Source organism: Lithobates pipiens, unplaced genomic scaffold (genome assembly GCF_037356315.1).
Source record: "Lithobates pipiens isolate NorthernLeopardFrog02 unplaced genomic scaffold, aLitPip1_a1.2 Scaffold_8, whole genome shotgun sequence".
In the NCBI taxonomy this organism is placed as follows: domain Eukaryota; kingdom Metazoa; phylum Chordata; class Amphibia; order Anura; family Ranidae; genus Lithobates; species Lithobates pipiens.
In genome coordinates, this window is record NW_027507903.1 from 223,377,228 (window position 1) to 223,395,945 (window position 18,718).

The following is an 18,718-nucleotide window of genomic DNA, read 5'->3' on the forward strand; positions in this document are numbered from 1 at the left end:
GGGGGGTAAATCCTTTTTTTTTTTAAAGGAAACTGCTTTGGCATATCAATCCCCCGAAGGAGAGAAAAAAAAAACAACATTGGGGGCGCAGGAGGAGAACCAGACCCCCTTTCTTACCGGAGGATCTGCTTGAGGCCGGAGGAGAGGAGAAATTAAAGCTTCTGCACTGTTTCCAGCATCAGGTGAGTGCTCAATACAACCCCCAGTGGTGACACATAGGCATGACAGTATTATACATAGAAGGAGAAATTCCTGAGAAAATCTCCCTTACCTTTCCTCGCAACAGGGTTATCTGAGATAAATCCAATCTTCACCTTTCACGGTGGGCTCCGAAACCTTCAGGAACAAGGGAACCTCAGGTTACCCACAATCCTGGACCTCCGACAGCACCCTGCCAGTAAATGGCCTTACTACCAAAAAGTACTGGATCCCAGGGTCCAGCTCTCTAAAAGAGAAGCATCTGCAAGCAAAACCTCGTTTCTTCGGACAAGAGGCCCGGGGAAACCATTCATTTAGCCCATGAAAAGACATTAGAACGCATCCGGTCAGCATGGCTAGCCCCAACACCTTAGACACTGGCAAAAAAATGGAGGACTCCCAGTAGTGGGGGGGGGGGTTATATAGGGAGTACCCTTATTGCCTTAGGGCATGCCAGTGTCCATCACCTATAAGTGGTCCTATAACCCACATAGTAAGTACTATGGCTCTGTGTTCCCTGATGTAAGAAAATAAATCCACCCCAAGCCACACTCGGGATTACCGCTAAGGAAGTTAAGGAGATGTGGCAGGGGGTGTGTATTATGCCTACATACTTTTTCTAATAGGTGTCCTCATTCCCATCTAAATAAGTTGGGAGGTATGCAATGAAATAGTAGAGAATTAAAATATTGTATTATCAGATGACTATGCCACAAAGCCACCATCCTATGGATACCTCCAAAAAATTAATTTCATATAAATGTAACCCTTTGGCGCCCCCAAACTCTTTAAGGATTTTCAGATGCCAGGAGGAAGGGCAGGGTCTATGATCATGTGAATGCCGTGATTGGCTGCCATAGCGGTCACATGACTGGAAAACTCTTGATCACAATCAGTGAACTAGTGTCTGGAGCATGCAGGGCACGCACTCTCAGCACAGCTGGGTCTGTAAAGTTATGCGTAAATATGCGGGTGTTTGCCGCCAAGGCCCACCTGCCGAGAGGCCGCATATTTGCGTGCCGTCGGTGCCAACAGGTTAAAAAACAATTATGTTCATAGGAGTAAATATTTTGAGATAGCGAGGTTAGGTTTACCTATTGAGCCACAGAAAAATAATCACTGCAAAATATTACAAGATTAAAAACACAAAAGTGTTTTTAACCTCCCTTGCGGTATGATTGACTGATTTTTGAATGTCAAAGTAGTACCGTATATACTCGAGTATAAGCCGAGATTTTCAGCCTCTTTTTTGAGGCTGAAAGTGCCCCCCTCGGCTTATACTCGAGTCATCGCTGTCTGCCCGCTCGATCAGCGTGTCGAGCAGACAGACAGCGGCCATTCTAGAATTCAAAAGCCGCGCCTCCGGCTCCGCCTTCGCCTGTGATAGGCGGAACACTGAATTTCCCAGCAGCCTGTGTTCCGCCTATCACGGGCATCGTCTCATCCTCGTACTACGGACGAGGATGAGACGATGCCCGTGATAGGCGGAACACAGGCTGCTGGGAAATTGAGTGTTCCGCCTATCACGGACATCCGATAGGCGGAACAGCAGTCAGTGGGAAATTGAGTGTTCCGCCTATCACCGACGGAGGCGCGGCTTTTGAATCCTAGAATGGCCGCCGACGAAGAGCTGAAGGACGGAGGCTCGGCTCGGGACGGGACGGGCCGGGCCGGGACGGGCCGGGACGGGCCGGGACGCAGGCTGGACGGGACGCAGGCTGGACGGGACGCAGGCTGGACGGACACAGGCAGGCTGGACACAGGTAGGCTGCACGGACACACACACACACACACACACACACACACACAGATGCATGGACACACACACACACACACACGGATGCATGGACACACACACAGGGATGGATGGACCCACAGGGATGGACGGACACACAGGGATGGACAGGCATGTCTCACCCTCGGCTTATACACGAGTCAATAATTTTTTCCAGTTTTTTGGGGGTAAATTGGGGGCCTCGGCTTATATTCGGGTCGGCCTATACTCGAGTATATACGGTACATTGTTTTGCATGGAAATTTGGCATTTTATATTGTAAGCCTGTAATTCTTAGGAATAACTAATTTAAATCTGTCCAAACAAGAGTCTAGTAGACATCCCTGGTATGATCAAGTTTTCAACAAAAAATCATAAAATCATAAATTATAATATAATAAAAAACAATACTGTAATTATAAAAAATAATAATATAATAATAATACATTTTATTCAATAATGTAATCAAATCAAAAACACAGAAATTTGCTCAGTCGCAGAATTGTCGATGTCGACACTTTCAGTGTCTGATGATGAATTTCCCCACAAATCACTATCACTCAATTCTGCAAGTTATTCGAATTCTCTATCGCAGTTTTCTAGTCCCGTTGGAACGAACGAACGTCATCGCGTTCCGAGCAATCAGATTTTACGACAACTTTGTCCGACCGTGTGTATGCAACACTAGTTTCGGACAAAATCCGTCGGAAAAAATCAACACTCACCTCCCCCTAGGCAGACAATGCTGCTGTCCAAAGGAGCCCCTGTGCTCCTTCATCCAGAGTGGAGGCACTATAATCCCCAGGTAAAAACAAAGGGGGAAAAGACAAAAAAAAGAAACCGCATGCGGCCACCGCATTTACTGATTGGTTGGCTGCAATGTATTACATTTTGGTTTTGAGTTTACCAGTTCCCGACCAGCGCACGCCGATGTATGTCGGCAGAATTGCACGGGCAGGCAAATGGGCGTACCTGTACGTCCCTTTAAATTTGCCGCCCTGCCATCGGGAGCGCACCGCCGCCGGAACGCTCCCGTGCTGGTCGGGACCCCCATGAGTCCGGTCGCGGGACCCGCGGACTCGATCGCCGCGGGCATACCCGCGATCGTCTCACGGGGCGGCCGAATTAAGAAATGCCGTTGTAAACAGCATTTCTCCATTCTGCCTAGCAACTAGTGACGCTGATCTCTGCTCCATGTGATTGGAGCAGAGATCAGTGTTCACTAAATGAAAGCCCAGCCCCCAACAGTTAGTAACACACCCCTAGGAACACTTAACCCCGACACTGCCACCCCCTGGTTAACCCCTTCACTGCCAGTGTCATTTACACAGGAATCACTGCATTCATATAGCAGTGATTGCGGTATAAATGACAATGGTCCCAAAAATGTGTCAAAAATGTCCGATGTGTCCGCCATAATGTCGCAGTCACAATAAAATTCGCTGATCGCCGCCATTACTAGTAAAAAAAAATGATTAATAAAAATGCCATAAAACTATGTCCTATTTTGTAAATGCTATAACTTTTGCGCAAACCAATCAATAATCGCTTATTGCAATTTTTTTTACCAGAAATATGTAGAAGAATACGTATCGGCCTAAACTGAGGGGGGATATTTATTATAACAAAAAGTAAAAATAATGCGTTTTTTTCAAAATTGTCGCTCTATTTTTGTTTATAGCGCAAAAAATAAAAACCGCAAAGGTGATCAAATACCACCAAAAGAAAGCTCTATTTGTGGGAAAAAAAGGACTTCAATTTTGTTTGGGAACCACGTTGCACGACCACGCAATTGTCAGTTAAAGCAACGCAGTGCCAAATCGCAAAAAGTGGTCTGGTCTTTGACCAGCAAAATGGTCCGGTCTGTAAGTGGTTAATATCACTTTAATAGAAACAATTAGAAGAACTCTGATCTAAAGAAAGTAATTCTGCTATTTTTCCAAATGCTTACTGATAATATTCTATTTGATAGTTTAAATGGAAGTGGTGTTTTGTTTTTATTCATATCACCCTTGTAATTTCAAATGGGATGCACCTTATGAATCTACTATACTAAGCCTACCAAATGTCCTTATAGCGAATACTATCACAGCACCACCTGTTCAGAGTGTAAAAATGATAGGACTGAACTTGGACTGAAGATATCAGGTCAGCAAATGTCACAACCAAGTACAGTTTCAAAGTGTGATCACTGAAGCCCAGAGGAAGGAAGAAGTAGTGTAATAGTAAATGAGATCCACTGAATGGATATGCAATAGACTCACATTTTCCTATGGCCATTTTGCCAGAGAGGCCAAACAGAAAATAAATATACATACAGTATATTAATATTTATAATGTGTACTTTTTTACTAATTTTATTTAGACAAAGGTGTCCTGCAACCTGCAAGTACTAAAGTGTGTCTAGTTAAAGTTGATATTTACATTAAAAAAATCTCTATACTTTAGTAACCTAATTGTAGTGAACTATGTCCCATGCCATGCAGGCAGCTGGATCCTGTATAAATATTTTGTTCAGGGATGTCCACTCCACTTTCTGCTGCTAAAATTCAGCTATGGGAGTTGATAGTGCTAAGTCCTCTGTGAAGCCGCAGTGAACAAGCTCCCAACTGGTACCCACCCCTTCCTCCCTCCTCCTGCTCCATTGGGAAAAGTTGTTTCTATGTGTACAATGCATGTAACATGATCTCTAAATTGGTAAAGCCTGATGACCTGTTAACATTCTATGAGGAAGTTAGCTGTTATCTAGACAGAGGGAGGCCTGTGGATGTGGTGTATCTGGATTCTTCAAAAGCATTGGATACAGTTCCCCATAGATGCTTAATCTACAAGCTGTAGTTTGCAGGCATCAACCATAACGTTTGTTCTTGGATAGAAAACTGATTGCAGGGGCGCGTCCAAAGGGTAGTGATAAATAACATGTACTTAGACTGGTCTGAAGTGGTAAGTGAGGTACTCCAAGGCTCTGTCTTGGGACCTATTCTGTTTCATTTATTCATAAATGATATAGAGGATGGGATACATAGCTCAATCTCAGTTTTTGCGGAGGACACAACAATAAGCAAGGCAATAACTTCATATCAGGATATAGAAATTTTACAGAAAGACCTGAATAAAATAATGGGGTGGGCAACTACATGGCAAATAAGGTTTAATATGGAGAAATGCAATGTAATGCACTTGGGGGCTAAAAACACAGGCACAAACTACTCACTAGGAAGAGAACCTCCAGGTGAATCAAGGATGGAGAAAGATCTGGGGGTCCTAGTAGAAGATAGACTGTGCAATAGCATGCAACGTCAAGCTGCAGCTACCAAGACAGCTGGCAGAATATTAACATGCACAAAAAAGGGGATATACTACAGAGATAAAACTCATCAGTCCTCAGAAGGAATGTGATGGAGATGGAGCGAGTAAAAAGAAGGGCAACAAAATAAATACGGCACTCTATTTATTCTCGCTGGAGAAGAGACCCTTGAGAGGGGACATGATAGTGATTTACAAATACCTCAATGGTGATTCCAGCATAGGAAAAAAACAATTCAGTCTCAGGGAGTGTAGGTGGACACGGGGTCACACAATGAGATTGGATGAGAGGCGGTTTTACCTAAAACTGCGCAGGGTTTTTTTCACTGTCAGGGCGATAGGGAGGTGGAACTCTCTTTCACAATTAGGGGTGTCAGCAGGGAGTAATGATATTTTTAAAATACTCTTGGATGTGCATCTTAGTGAACACAACATACAGGAATATGGGAAATGATTATCAACACTGACACACATATGCCAACACAGGTTGAACTGGATGAACTATTGTCTTTATTCAACCTTACCTAATATGTAACTATGTAACATGCAGGAAATGTAGTAATCAATAAAATGTTGTATCATGGGTAAGAATGTAGGTACAGATAAACTTGCTGATTATATTTTTTATCTATTACAAAAATGGGGTCACAGCACAAAACACATACTTTGCAAGTATGAATATATGCACAATTTGAATCTTGCATTATAAAAAAATAATCATTCGGAAGTTTCAAAAACAAGATAGATACTATGAGCCATCTACGGTCTCTCACAAAAGTGAGTACACCCCTCACATTTTGTAAATAGTTTATTATATCTTTTTATGTGACAACACTGAAGAAATGACACTTTACTACAATGTAAAGTTGTGAGTTTACAACTTGTATAACAGTGTAAATGTGCTGCTCCCTCAAAATAACTCAACACACAGCCATGTCTAAACTGTTGGCAAAAAAAAGTGAGTACACCCCTAAGTAAAAATGTCCAAATTTGGTCCAAAGTGTTAATATTTTGTGTGGCCACAATTATTTTCCAGCACTGCCTTAACCCTCTTGGGCACGGAGTTCACCAGAGCTTCACAGGTTGCCACTGGAGTCCTCTCCCACTCCTCCATACAGAGCTGCTGGATGTTAAAGACTTTGTGCTCCTCCACCTTCCATTTGAGGATGTCCCACAGATGCTCAAATAGGTTTAGGTCTGGAGACATGCTTGGCCAGTCCATCACCACTGCCAGCTTCTTTAACAAGCAGTGGTTGTTTTGGAGGGGTGTTTGGGGTCATTATCATGTTGGAATACTGCTCTGCTGCCCAGTCTCCAAAGGGAGGGGATCATGCTCTGCTTCAGAATGTCATAGTACATGTTGGCATTCATGGTTCCCTTAATGAACTGTAGCTCCCCAGTGCCAGCAGCAATCATGCAGCCCCAGACAATGACACTCCCACCACCATGCTTGAGTGTAGGCAAGACACACTTCACCTGGTTGCCACCACACTTGCTTGACGCCATCTGAACCAAATAAGTTTATATTGGTCTCATCAGACCACAGGATGATTCCAGTAATACATGTCCTTAATCTGCTTGTCTTCAACAAACTGTGTGCAGGCTTTCTTGTCCATCATCTTTAGAAGGGGCTTCCTTCTGGGACGACAGCCATGCAGACCAATTTGATGCAGTGTGCGGTGTATGGTCTGAGCACAGACAGGCTGACCCCCTACCCCTTCAACTTCTGCAGCAATGCTGGCAGCACTCATAGGTCTATTTCCCAAAGATAACCTCTGGATATGACACTGAGCACGTGCACTCAGGTTCTCTCGTCGACCATGGCGGGGCCTGTTCTGAGTGGAACCTGTCCTGTTAAACGTCTGTATGGTCTTGGCCACCATGCTCCAGCTCAGATTCAGGGTTTTTGGCAAACTTCTTATAGCATAGGCCATCTTTATGTAGAGCAACAATTCTTTTTTTCAGATCCTCAGAGAGTTCTTGAGAAGCCATGTTGAACTTCAAGTGACCAGTATGAGAGAATGAGAGCAATAACCAAATTTAACACACCTGCTCCCCATTCACACCTGAGAGGTTTTAACACTAATGAGTTACGTGAACCCGGGGAGGGAAAGTGGCTAATTGGGCCCAATATGGACATTTTCACTTAGGGATGCATTCACTTTTGTTGCGGTTTAGACATTAATGGCTGTGTGTTGAGTTATTTTGAGGGGGCAGCAAATTTGTACTGTTATACAAGCTGTACACTCACTACTTTACACTGTAGCAAAGTGTCATTTCTTAATGTTGTCACATGAAAAGTTATAATAAAATATTTACAAAAATGTGAGGTGTGTACTCACTTTTGTGAGATACTGTAAATTAAAGCTCTGCCTTGGCAGATAGCAAAGCATCCAATGTTACCTAATATCTCAAAACTGCTTTTCTAATTGGTTATCTCAAGCTAGTAGCATAGGGCTGAAGGTCAACTACTTGTACGTGTTTGTATTTTTCCTGTAGGAGATGTACACATTCCACCCTCATGCTTATCCATAGTTTTTAATAGGAACAAAAAATATAGGAACTATTAAGTAATAAAAGCAAGATAGGTGAGCCAAGCAAATAAATGTAAATTTCTTACTAGTTGCAAGGGTTTGTTGTATACCATTGGACATATTTCCATATTCCCAGTGTTGAATTCAAATGAATCTGTTTATTTAAATATGAGTAACCAGTCTATCTGAAAATCATTCTTTCATCTGACATATACATTGTTAGGTGCAGAACAGGCAAATTTATAATGAATCAACCAAAATGCTCAATCCCAGCACATTTGTTACCAGCATCAGCCTCCTAAGATACTCTTTTGAAATTATTGGCAATTCATACACTGTAAAATTGCTGAACAGATGGTCTGAACACTACGAGTTTCATCATATGTGATGTCTCCTGGGCACCACGTATTACGAAATGCGTAGGGCGGAGCTACGTGCTGACGCTATCGCATTTTTCTGCAATCCCGGAAGTGCATGTGTTTGTTACACCGCCGGCGAGGTGATATATTGTACAGCTCTCTTATTTTGCATCCTGATGTAAGTGTAATTTTAACGATTTAAAAGGGTTTTATGCTATTGGAGCACCTCAAAGGCACAACATAATGTGAAAGCAAATCTCCTTAACCACTTGACGGCTACAGTGCAGTTATCTAGTTCTGGAAGACCATCATATGACTGCAGGGTGCGGGAGGCACGCTCTGTGATCACTGTGTTCTCTGGACACTGCTGATCACAGATTGAGATAAAGAGCTAATCAGTGGCTCTTTGCAATGTGATTAGCTGTGTCCAAACAGCTGATCACGGAGGTAAACAGAGGCTGGTTATCTGCACTCTTTTCCTGATGCTGACAGCATGAGGGAAGGAGAAGAGAGCCGATAAAAGGGACATGTACACTGATAATCAGGTCCTGATTATCAGTGCAGTCCCAACAGTGCCCACCAGTGCTGCCAATCTGTGCCCACCAGTTCTACCAATCTGTGCCCTTCAGTGCTGCCAATTAGTGCCTCCTCATCATTGTCGCCTATCCGTGCTGCCTACCAGTGCCCATCAGTGCTGCCTATTAGTGCCCATCAATGCCACCAATAAGTGTCCATCAATGCCACCTATAAGTGTCCATCAATGCCGCCTATCAGTGCTCATCAGTGCCACCTATCAGTGCAGCCTCATCAGTGCCTCCTCATCAGTGGCCATCAATGCAGCCTATCAGTTCCCATCCATGCTCATCAGTGAAACCTCATCAGTGCAGCCTATCACTGCCCATCAGTGAAAGAGAAAAATTACCTATGGAAACGTTTTTTGGTGAATCCAAAAGTCTGAAGACATTTGATGGGGTAGGATTTTTGATCTATTTTCTGACCCAGTGACAGCTGTCAATAGGACAAAAAATATCTGAAACAGCGACACACCAGTAAGAACAGGGAATGAGTTCTAATCCTTTCCCACTCCATGCAAAACAAAACTTTTAATTTACATTTTTTTGTATTTATTTTACATTTCTTTTTAACATGCTTTATATTGCAGCATGCCCCACATTATTGTTTACATTTTGGGTACAAGGATTAACAATTTGGGTGATTACATTGCAAATGCAAGAACAGACCCCATGGGAGACCAGGAACACAATCAAATGTTTAGAAAGTTTGAAACTTTAGTTGGATTCCCCACTATTTCCTGCAAAACACCAACAACAAACACTACTTTCTATGGTAAGCAATGGCTGCTCTTGTTGGTTATGTAAGCAATCTGTTGAGGATTAGTTGCTATGGGTTACAACATATAAAGTTGACTACACAAAGCTTTAGGCTCCGTTCACATCTTGGCATTCCGAATCGTGGGCCGAATCGCCACAATTCCGCTCGCTATTCGAAATAGAGGCAAATCGGGGGACGCCCATGCGTTCCCTTTCACTTCCAATGGCAGCCCAATCACGCCACCATTTTCGTAACAATTGCAGTAAAATCGCCCAAACAGAATCATGGGACGCATGTCACCCAAAAGAAGCTCTTGTACTACTTTTGGGCAACAGGTGTCCCGCAATTCTGCTTGCGTGATTTTTACCGCAAATGTTGCCCGAGAATCGCTGCAAAATCACGCCGTGATTGGGGTGCCACTGGAAGTGACAAACAATGCTCGGGTGTCCCGTGATTTTCCGCTATTTCAAATTAAGTATGCCAAGATGTGAACAGAGCCTTAGTTCAAGCTTAAGAACAATGATTTTATCCACATGACTAATTTTTAAATCATATAGTTCTTAGCTAAAAACAACTGTCACTTATTTTTTTTAATAAGATTCTTTATCCTGATGTGTTAGCTATGAGAATTGAACCTACTAGCATATTGTTCCTTGTCTTGCTAGAGAAGGCCTAATAATGGCATCCGAAGATTACAGAGAAAACACTAAGCTGTCTGTTCCGTTTGAGTTTGTAAAAGACCATCATTGTCTGCCTACAAAAGGTTAAATAATGGATGTTTTATAATATTAAACTTGACATTTTTAAAGATACAAGAAAATAAATAATAATGGTAGAAACATTAAACATTAGATACGATCAAAAGATATTGTAACAGAAAAGATATTAATTTGTAAAGTCGTTTCCAGCATTGGAAGCTCCCGTTCTCACATTTCGCCAAAGTCTTATTACTCTTCAACATTCATGACTGTGTCTTTATTTGTGAGTATGAAAGGAAAAAAAGAAAAAAACTAGGTCAACCTGCTTTTAGTGTCTAGAAACCAAAGTAAAAACAAGTGAATTGTCTGAAGAAGTAGCCGTGCTGTGCATGGTGATCTAGTTCATATTACCTCGCTGTTTTCTCAATTAAGTGGACCCCATGGCAGTACACCACAGTACTATAACAAAAAAATACAAAAAATCATGTTTCATGATGTTTCATGTTTTCATTGTTAGGAGAGGTGTAAAACCCTTACTAAGTTGGTATTTCACAAACCCAGAGATTCTCTTAGACCAACGGCAGTCTGATAATAGGAATGAGCAAACTTGTCTGGGTTTTGGTTCATGAACAGTTTTTCAAATCTCATTCAAAGTTCACAAACTGTGCAGTGAACCCCACTGAAGTCTATGAAGGGGCAAATGTAATTTAATTCTGGATATCTATAGAGGTAATAAACATGTTATTGTCAAACAAAAGGCATAGAATACCAGGCAATGCCATGGGGACATGTACCAATGCCACAATTAAAAGCACAGTATAACAGAGTATCTCTCCCTATACAGAATTGTCAACTTTTCTTAACAACACACACTGATAATTTGTCTGCAATAATCACTGTTTACAGTGAATGGGCTGGTTTACCCATTTCTTCAGATTATTGGCTGTGACTCAGCTGTCTATGGAAATGGCTATGCACTGCATTATGGGGATTTACTTATTTATGGTACTAAACCTGCAATGTTTTTGCCAAAAGTTCACAATTTGCAAATCCAGTGGTGCCTGTGGATTTGCAGCAAACATAAGGTAGTACAAACTCAAACCTCATCTCTACCGATAAACACGCTATGTAAGCTCCAGAGTGCTAAGTACTAACTTTAGTTTGCTAAAGTTAAAACAGGCTAGTTCCAGGGACCATCTGGCCCCAGGAACTGACAATAGATTATAATTAGTCTTTAAGTAAAGAGGTCTTCTGCTTTTTGGCAAATTACACATAATTATCCAAGTATACAACTAGAAAATTGCATAAATGTGTAAAAAAAAATGCTAAAAATCTATCCCTATTGTAAAAACATACTTGTACATGCTGTCGACTCGTAGTTTTGGAATCATCAAGTTACACAAACAAAATTTGCAAAATGACAAAATAATCTATTGTTTACACACGCTTCTCATACACCATATGCTTCTGAAAAAAGAGCAATATAGATCAGGTTGTTTATGTATTTTTATGCTTTCACTAAACATAAGATAGCCCCAGATGTTGAGAAACAACCTAACACTAAATCATAACTTCTGCTTAAAAAACAAAGTTCAGACACACCAACTTCATGTCTTGAGCTCTTTACGTATACAGTATATCAGCATGTAAGCATCATCCTATACAGGCCAGAGTCCAAAGAAATGTCATACCAGAACAAAATATATAAATATAGCACTAAGTCATATCCAGTTTACTATATTAGTCCTAGACATTGTCCTAGCCTGTATCCTCCAATTATACTGCCATTCGTTTATAATTATAGAAGTATATGCTTATACATTACTCTAAATGCTTTGCCATTGTTATAGCCTATGGGGTTGATTAGACTGTTCACGTTAAAAGGAAAGTTGCACTTTGCAAGGGAATTATCCCCAGAGCTTAGTGAATGAGGTCAAGTTCTGCTGATTACCATCATCCAAACACACACAAGCAAAAAAAATGTGTTTTTTTATTTTTTTATTTGATGGGGTATTTTTTGCAAACTGAAATTGAACCGCATTCACTAAGGTTCTGGGAAAATTCCCTTGTACAAGGCAAGGTAATAGCTAAGATCACAGGGATCTTAAACCCCCTTAGAGCTGAACAAGCTCTTCTAGGTGTGGAGTAAGATATATATCCCCCCATAGAGCGCACTTTAGTGGCACATATTTTATTCGCAGCTCGGCTGAGTATCACACGTAAATGGAAATCTACTGCTTCTCCTTTATTGTCAGAGGTGACGGCCTTAGTTGACCACTCGTTCGAATACGAAAGAACGATAGCATATCAGGAAAATAGAATGCAGTCCTTTCTCCGAAAGTGGGCCTTATGGGATAAATTTAGAAGACGTCTTTAGACATATATGCAAAAACAGTTATGGCTTGTTTGAATTACTGCAAATCTGTCATTCCAACTTCGATAAATGTTTCGATGATTATTAAGGTACTTGATCATCATTGCATAGTATATGCATAGGAGACAGAGATACATGTACTTCCGGTTACTTTATTCTCATGATACTGAATATGATATGTATTTTAATTACTGTCTGACTGAGCTTGAACCTGTATTTTATGATTGTTAATCTGTGAAATTTTCAATAAAAAGATTTAGAAAAAAAATAAAAATGCCCTTGTACATTGCAACTGCCTTTGCAATAAACAGCCTCTTTGTATAGCAATCAACCCCAATTTACTAACCTTTGTATCTCTTTATAAAAGACAACTTCTAAACCAACCAACTAGATAAATCACTAGATAAATTACGGCAGACTTAGAAAGTAGTTTTGCATCAAAATTTGTCCGCCGGACAATACGGGCATGTGTGTGCTAGTCCGCTGTACTTTTGAAATGAACTGACTTTTCCCGCACGGAGAAAAGTCTGTTAATTTTGAGCACGGCTCCAGGTAGCCGGGACTAGCAAAGGAAGTCAATGTCGCCGCCTTCGGCAGCGAGATTGACACGTCGCTGGTCCGGTCACCTGATATGGACTTAAAGGGGAAGCCCTACGCCGGAAAAACGGTGTGGGGGTCCCCCCTAGGTCCATATCAGACCTTTATCCGAGCACGCTAACTGGCCGGTCAGGAAAAGGTGTGGGGACGACCGAGCGCCCCCCCACTCCTGAGCCGTACCAGGCCGCGTGTCCTCAACATGGGGGGTGCTTTGCGGAAGGGGGGGCCATGCTTCCCCCCCACCTCAGACCTCAGCATGATTGGGCATGCTGAAGTCATGTGGTGCCTTTTCTGAGTTTTGACTGGGTGTTACTCATCATGGGGCGTGATCAGTGTGACTGAGGAGGATATTCGTGGTGCAGTCAGCTCCCAGAGCCAGCAGAAAGAGTAGGAGAGTGTAGAGGTGGGCGGGAAGTCTTGTTACATCACGATTCCACCCACGAGCTCCGGCAAAGAGACCCACCCACTGATTCCAGAGTTTTGCGGGGCTCCTCCTGCAGGAGGCTTGCATGTATATATACATTGATACTGTGCCATTATTTTATACTGGGTGAGTAGTGGGTTCACATCCACTTTAAGTGTATAAAGTAGAAAAAAAAAAGTAGGAAAACAAAGAGTACATTTTACCTACTGTGTTGTAGACACAACATGAAGAGAGAGAATCTCTCTAAAGTGATGGAAATCTTTTAGACAGTTGTTACTGAAAAAAATGATCAGAAGATCTCCCATTAGTCCTCTTCCACTGACAACTAAAAAAATTTGGAATTTCCCTCATCGTAATCCCAGAGTAAATATCCCTAGCAAGGACACAGACAGCAAAAACAAACCTGACAGACACTTCAACCATTCCCTCCTTTACGCACAACTAGGAAAGTATGTTTTCGATACACTTTAAAGTCAAAATTATGCAATGTAGGACCTCACAGAAAAAGAGGGCTATACTGAAAGGCTTGTCTACTTTTAGTGTAATTAAAATTGTTGAATACTATGTTATACATGAACGAAATAACTAAGGAATTAAATGTCTTTACTTTTACATTTTAGTCTTAAACTAACTGTACCTGTAATCTCACAGTTTGGACCTGATTTTCCAGAAGGCTCTCCTAGCTTTTGTTGCTTTTTGTAGAGAAGATGTGGTTTGCTTTGCTCATCTTCATGTTCTTCATCATCATATTTTATCAATGGTTCTAAAAAATACTCCCCATCATGTGCTTTAAAAGTGCCCATCTACAAAACAAAAAAGTTGGTGTGCTTTTATTAGAATCATACTAACAAAATATGTCTTATATAATCTTTATTTTATTTTTACATTAGCAGTAACAGGTAAGAGACGGGAATGCATTTCACAATTCAAGCATTCTATGCATTTACCAGTTTCAGTGAAGAATATACCTGTATTTATCTAGTACATAAAGTTCACTGCCTATATTACAATAAATAACTATTTACTTCTAAGAACTCCATACTGCTTCAGTGTGCATCCTGACAATGTCCCACTGCAGTGGGTGACATATCTGTTATCAATTATCCTCGCTATCTAATAATTTAAAGAGCCGGTTCACACACCTCCAGGGTGGCTGCAAAACAAATTGCACAGGGGTCCTGTGCCTCTTCTGGTCTGTTTTAGGTCTGAATTCAGCCAACAATTCGGACCTAAAAAAGAGATGCACCGGACCCCTGCTGTGAGCCACTCCACACAGAGGTGTGAACCCCACCTTAAAATCATTAGGAGAATACAGATGAAGAGACTGATTTAACTAAAAGCACTACTGAACCACAAAGCTTTTAGAAAAGGCTTCAACCAATTTTGCCATATTCACTGAACTCTGGGGAAAAGTCTCATGCAAAGTGCAACATTTTTCACAAATTGAATAGCCCATTTGCCTTTAGTAAAGCAAACTCATTGTCTCCTGGCAACTAGAGTTGTGATTTCTTGTCACTGTAATTTATCCATGCCACCTTCTATTATGGAATGGGCACAGGTCCTTAATGACATAATGTCTACAGAAACACTGATGGCATTTGACCACTGACTTAGGTACTGACTTAGTAAGAACTAGTTTGTAGTGCTGTTACACTTTCTGGTAAATACCTATCATTCTCTCCTTGCTCAGTTCCTCTACTTTGCTGACCCCCCCCCCAAGATGTTAGGCATTAGCATCTTATGGCAAGCATAACCTGCTGTATGTCATATACCTGTATTTGACTGTTGTATCCAGTGTTATTACCCTTTTCCCCATCCTCCCCCTACTGTATTATTATTCAATTTTGTGTCATCTGACATTGCACTATTTTTTGTATTGGATAAAATAAGAATAAATACATATTTGACCTAAATAGTGGTTTGTAATACTGAAATATAAAACAGAAAAAAAGATTAGTCTATGACAAAATGTGTTAAATACAGGAGACCAAGAGGAAAGAATAATGACAAATGTTGTATAGATAATAAATAATAATATTATAAGTTGATGCAATAGTAAAACTCACCATTCCACCACAAAGACTCATGGCAGCTGTATGTTCCTCTAAACCATTAACATGCCCACTGTAAAAACAATGTTTGAAGTCTGATGAGTCAAGGTGACCATAACTTGGTTTTCCAATATGGACAACACTGTAAGAGTCTGCAATAAAATTTGCATTGATGGTAAGGTTAAAATGAAAGAGCTGTCCATAGGCAGAAAAATAATAATTTGTTTTGTTGACATGAGTCTGTGAAGTTTGAAAGTCAGTGCTTCTTTTCCTTCTTTTGAAATGCTGGTTATGTGGGAAGGCTTCTCCAAAGTCATTTACTCGAGAAGGTATGACAATTTCGTATGATGAAAGGGTTTTCACAAAAGTAGCTGCAAAAAAAAAAAAAACACAATTCACTAAAAATAATATAAAGAAACTGCCCACAAAATGTAAAATATTCCTAGACTTTTCAGTTAAGTGTTAAGCTCAGAGTGTTCCATCAGTGGGCAAAGGGATGGCGATAGTCTACTGGGGTGTGCAATAGCACACCCTCGGAATCCCAGAAGACTGTCGCCATCACTTTGCCAGATGATAGGACACTTCAAGACTTTTTTTCCACTTTCTCCACTTTCAACTCAACTATGAGGGGTGCCAACTGTTTGGAAGGGGCACATGAAAATCGTATAGCACACATGCGCTATTTTCAGCACCGAACATCTGGACACCAACAATCAGCTTTGTTGGGTGATAAAGCTTTATGGCCACTTCTTCCATGTCGGGCCGTGAACATTTGGGATGCCCCCCGAATTAAAAAAAAACATTATTTGTTAACAGAAATGCAGCATGTGTATGTTAATCCAGGGAAGCACATGGTAGTGGAACAAAGTAAATTGGCACAGCTAAGGTACTGCACCAGGGGATCTGTTGATCACATATTTACATCTAGTTGTTAACCACAGTCAAATGAGTAAAGTGACTGCAATTCCCACATGGAATTAAATGGTATGGTATATTTCAGATATTGATTAGAGCTGAGGAAGCTACTTGAATTGGCAGCAAAGCATGATCAATATTACAGAACAAATCCAACGGAGTGTGACATACTATCAGCTATGCTCTTAAAGGAATCTGAGAATCTTCACAGACTCACTGATGTACAATAGGAGATCATAAATGTATGTCTAAATATTTTACACATGAATTACACATTAGAAGTCACATAATTAGCTGAATAGTGTACACCTCTGTGCAAGACAAAAAAAAAAAAATTACCTGTTTCCGGAAGGTACCAGATCTTGTTTACACCTGCATCTCAAGAGGCAGTATGTGCATGATTTGCTAGAAACCACATCAAAGATACAGCAAACAGGACTTTTTCTAATGCAATGCGCACACAATACATATTAGTCAGAGATAAAGATTTGGCGAAGTACCAATTATTAGGGACATGTTATTAAAAATGTTAATTCTGAACATCGCCCAGAGCCCTATTAATGTTATAAAAAATTGAAAAATATGTGGCCTACTGTAACTCTTCTTGCCTATTTAGCCAAAGGGGTCGATTTACTAAAACTGGAGAGTGCAAAATCTGGTGTAGCACTGCATAGAAACCAATCAGCTTCCATTTTTTTTTTTTGTCAAAGTCTAATTGAACAAGCTGAAGGTAGAAGCTGATTGGCTACTATGCACAGCTCCACCAACACTCTCCAGTTTTAGTAAATTAACCCCAATGAGTTTTAAGATTAAAGAGTAGCTCCACGTGTGATGAGAAAAAGAAACAATTCTCTCTGGGTGATCAATGTCTTTTGTAAGGATTTTAACAAACTTTATTGCAGATTTTTACCTGTTTTAGCTCTGAAGGTGTAATTCTTTGTTAGACAATGTTCTGAGCACAGTGATTCTAAATGGGAGTGACTAATTCATTTTAATCTAATTTTGAGAGTTCTGATGAGAAAAGTTTTAGTGTCTGCATGTTTTTAGATGTGATTAACCCTTAGTGAGCATTTCTCCAAATATTACATTTTTATTGCAGAGAATGCCTAAAACTTGACATGTATCCAAGTGCAGAGTTCTTTAACCAATTAAGAAATTACATTTTTGGGAGGCATCCTGTATTTGTCCCCAAGTTGCCATATTGCATTGGATTTTACAGAACATTAAAGTGTAACCCAACTTTTGTTGAGAAAAAAAACATTCCCCTCTGGGTGATCTATGTGCATTGCAGGGATTTAACAAACTTTGTTGCAGATTCCTACCTTTTGTTATTCTAAAGAAATCACTGTTTGTTCCTCTGTGCCTCTGTGCTGAGTGAGTCTAATGTGATTTTTATAATTATCAACCAGCTGCTGCGGCTGTAGGGCTCTAATGAGGAAAAATGCTGGGTCTGCATCCCTTTAGATGTGATTTCTTATTGAGAGTTTCTTACAAAAAATGAAATTTTTGTTGCAGGTAATGCCAAAAACCTGACTTGTATCTTTGTGCAGACTTCTGGGAAAATCAGTGAGTCAATCACACAAGCAGGAAAGGATGTTTCTGGGGGACGTTCTCTGCACATTGTGTGTACAGAACACCTCTAGGTAGCCATATTGCATTTTACAGGAAATGACAGCAGCTGCAGATTGAAAAGGAAAGGTAATTTTTAATAACATCCAACTACACAATGCGGTTTATTTACTAAAGGCAAATCCACTTTGCACTGCAAATGCACTTGAAAGTAAAGTCGCTGTAGATCCGAGGGGGATATGCAAGGAAAATAAAAAACAGCATTTTAGGTTGCACATGATTGGATGATACAATCAGCAGAGCTTCCCCTCATTTCAAATCTAGCCCTTAGATTTAGAACGACTGCACTTCCAAGTGCACGTTCAGTGCAAAGTGGATTTACATTTCGTAAATAACCCCCAATGACTTGTGCAGCAATTGTATATGCTATATATTTTTTTTGTTATTTGCTATTTTTTTCCCATGAAAATAAAGTTACCTTTTAGGTCAAAGTTTAAAGTGGTTGTAAACCCTTACAACACACTTTGACCTACAGGTAAGCCTAGATTAAGGCTTACCTGTAGGTCCAAGAAATATCTCCTAAACCT

The 18,718-nt window shown here is 40.6% G+C and overlaps 1 protein-coding gene across 1 annotated transcript in view; it reads right to left on the minus strand.

The window, feature by feature from the left end:
- The window catches only part of ADAMTS20 (ADAM metallopeptidase with thrombospondin type 1 motif 20), a 298,739-nt gene that overhangs the window by 248,108 nt on the left and 31,913 nt on the right, over positions 1–18,718 (minus strand). Inside the window, exons 2-3 of the mRNA XM_077472691.1 lie at positions 15,663–16,018; positions 14,234–14,399 (exon numbers count right to left, since the gene is read on the minus strand). Coding sequence (XP_077328817.1) covers positions 14,234–14,399; positions 15,663–16,018 — 522 coding nt within the window. The remainder of the gene's footprint in view (positions 1–14,233; positions 14,400–15,662; positions 16,019–18,718) is intronic.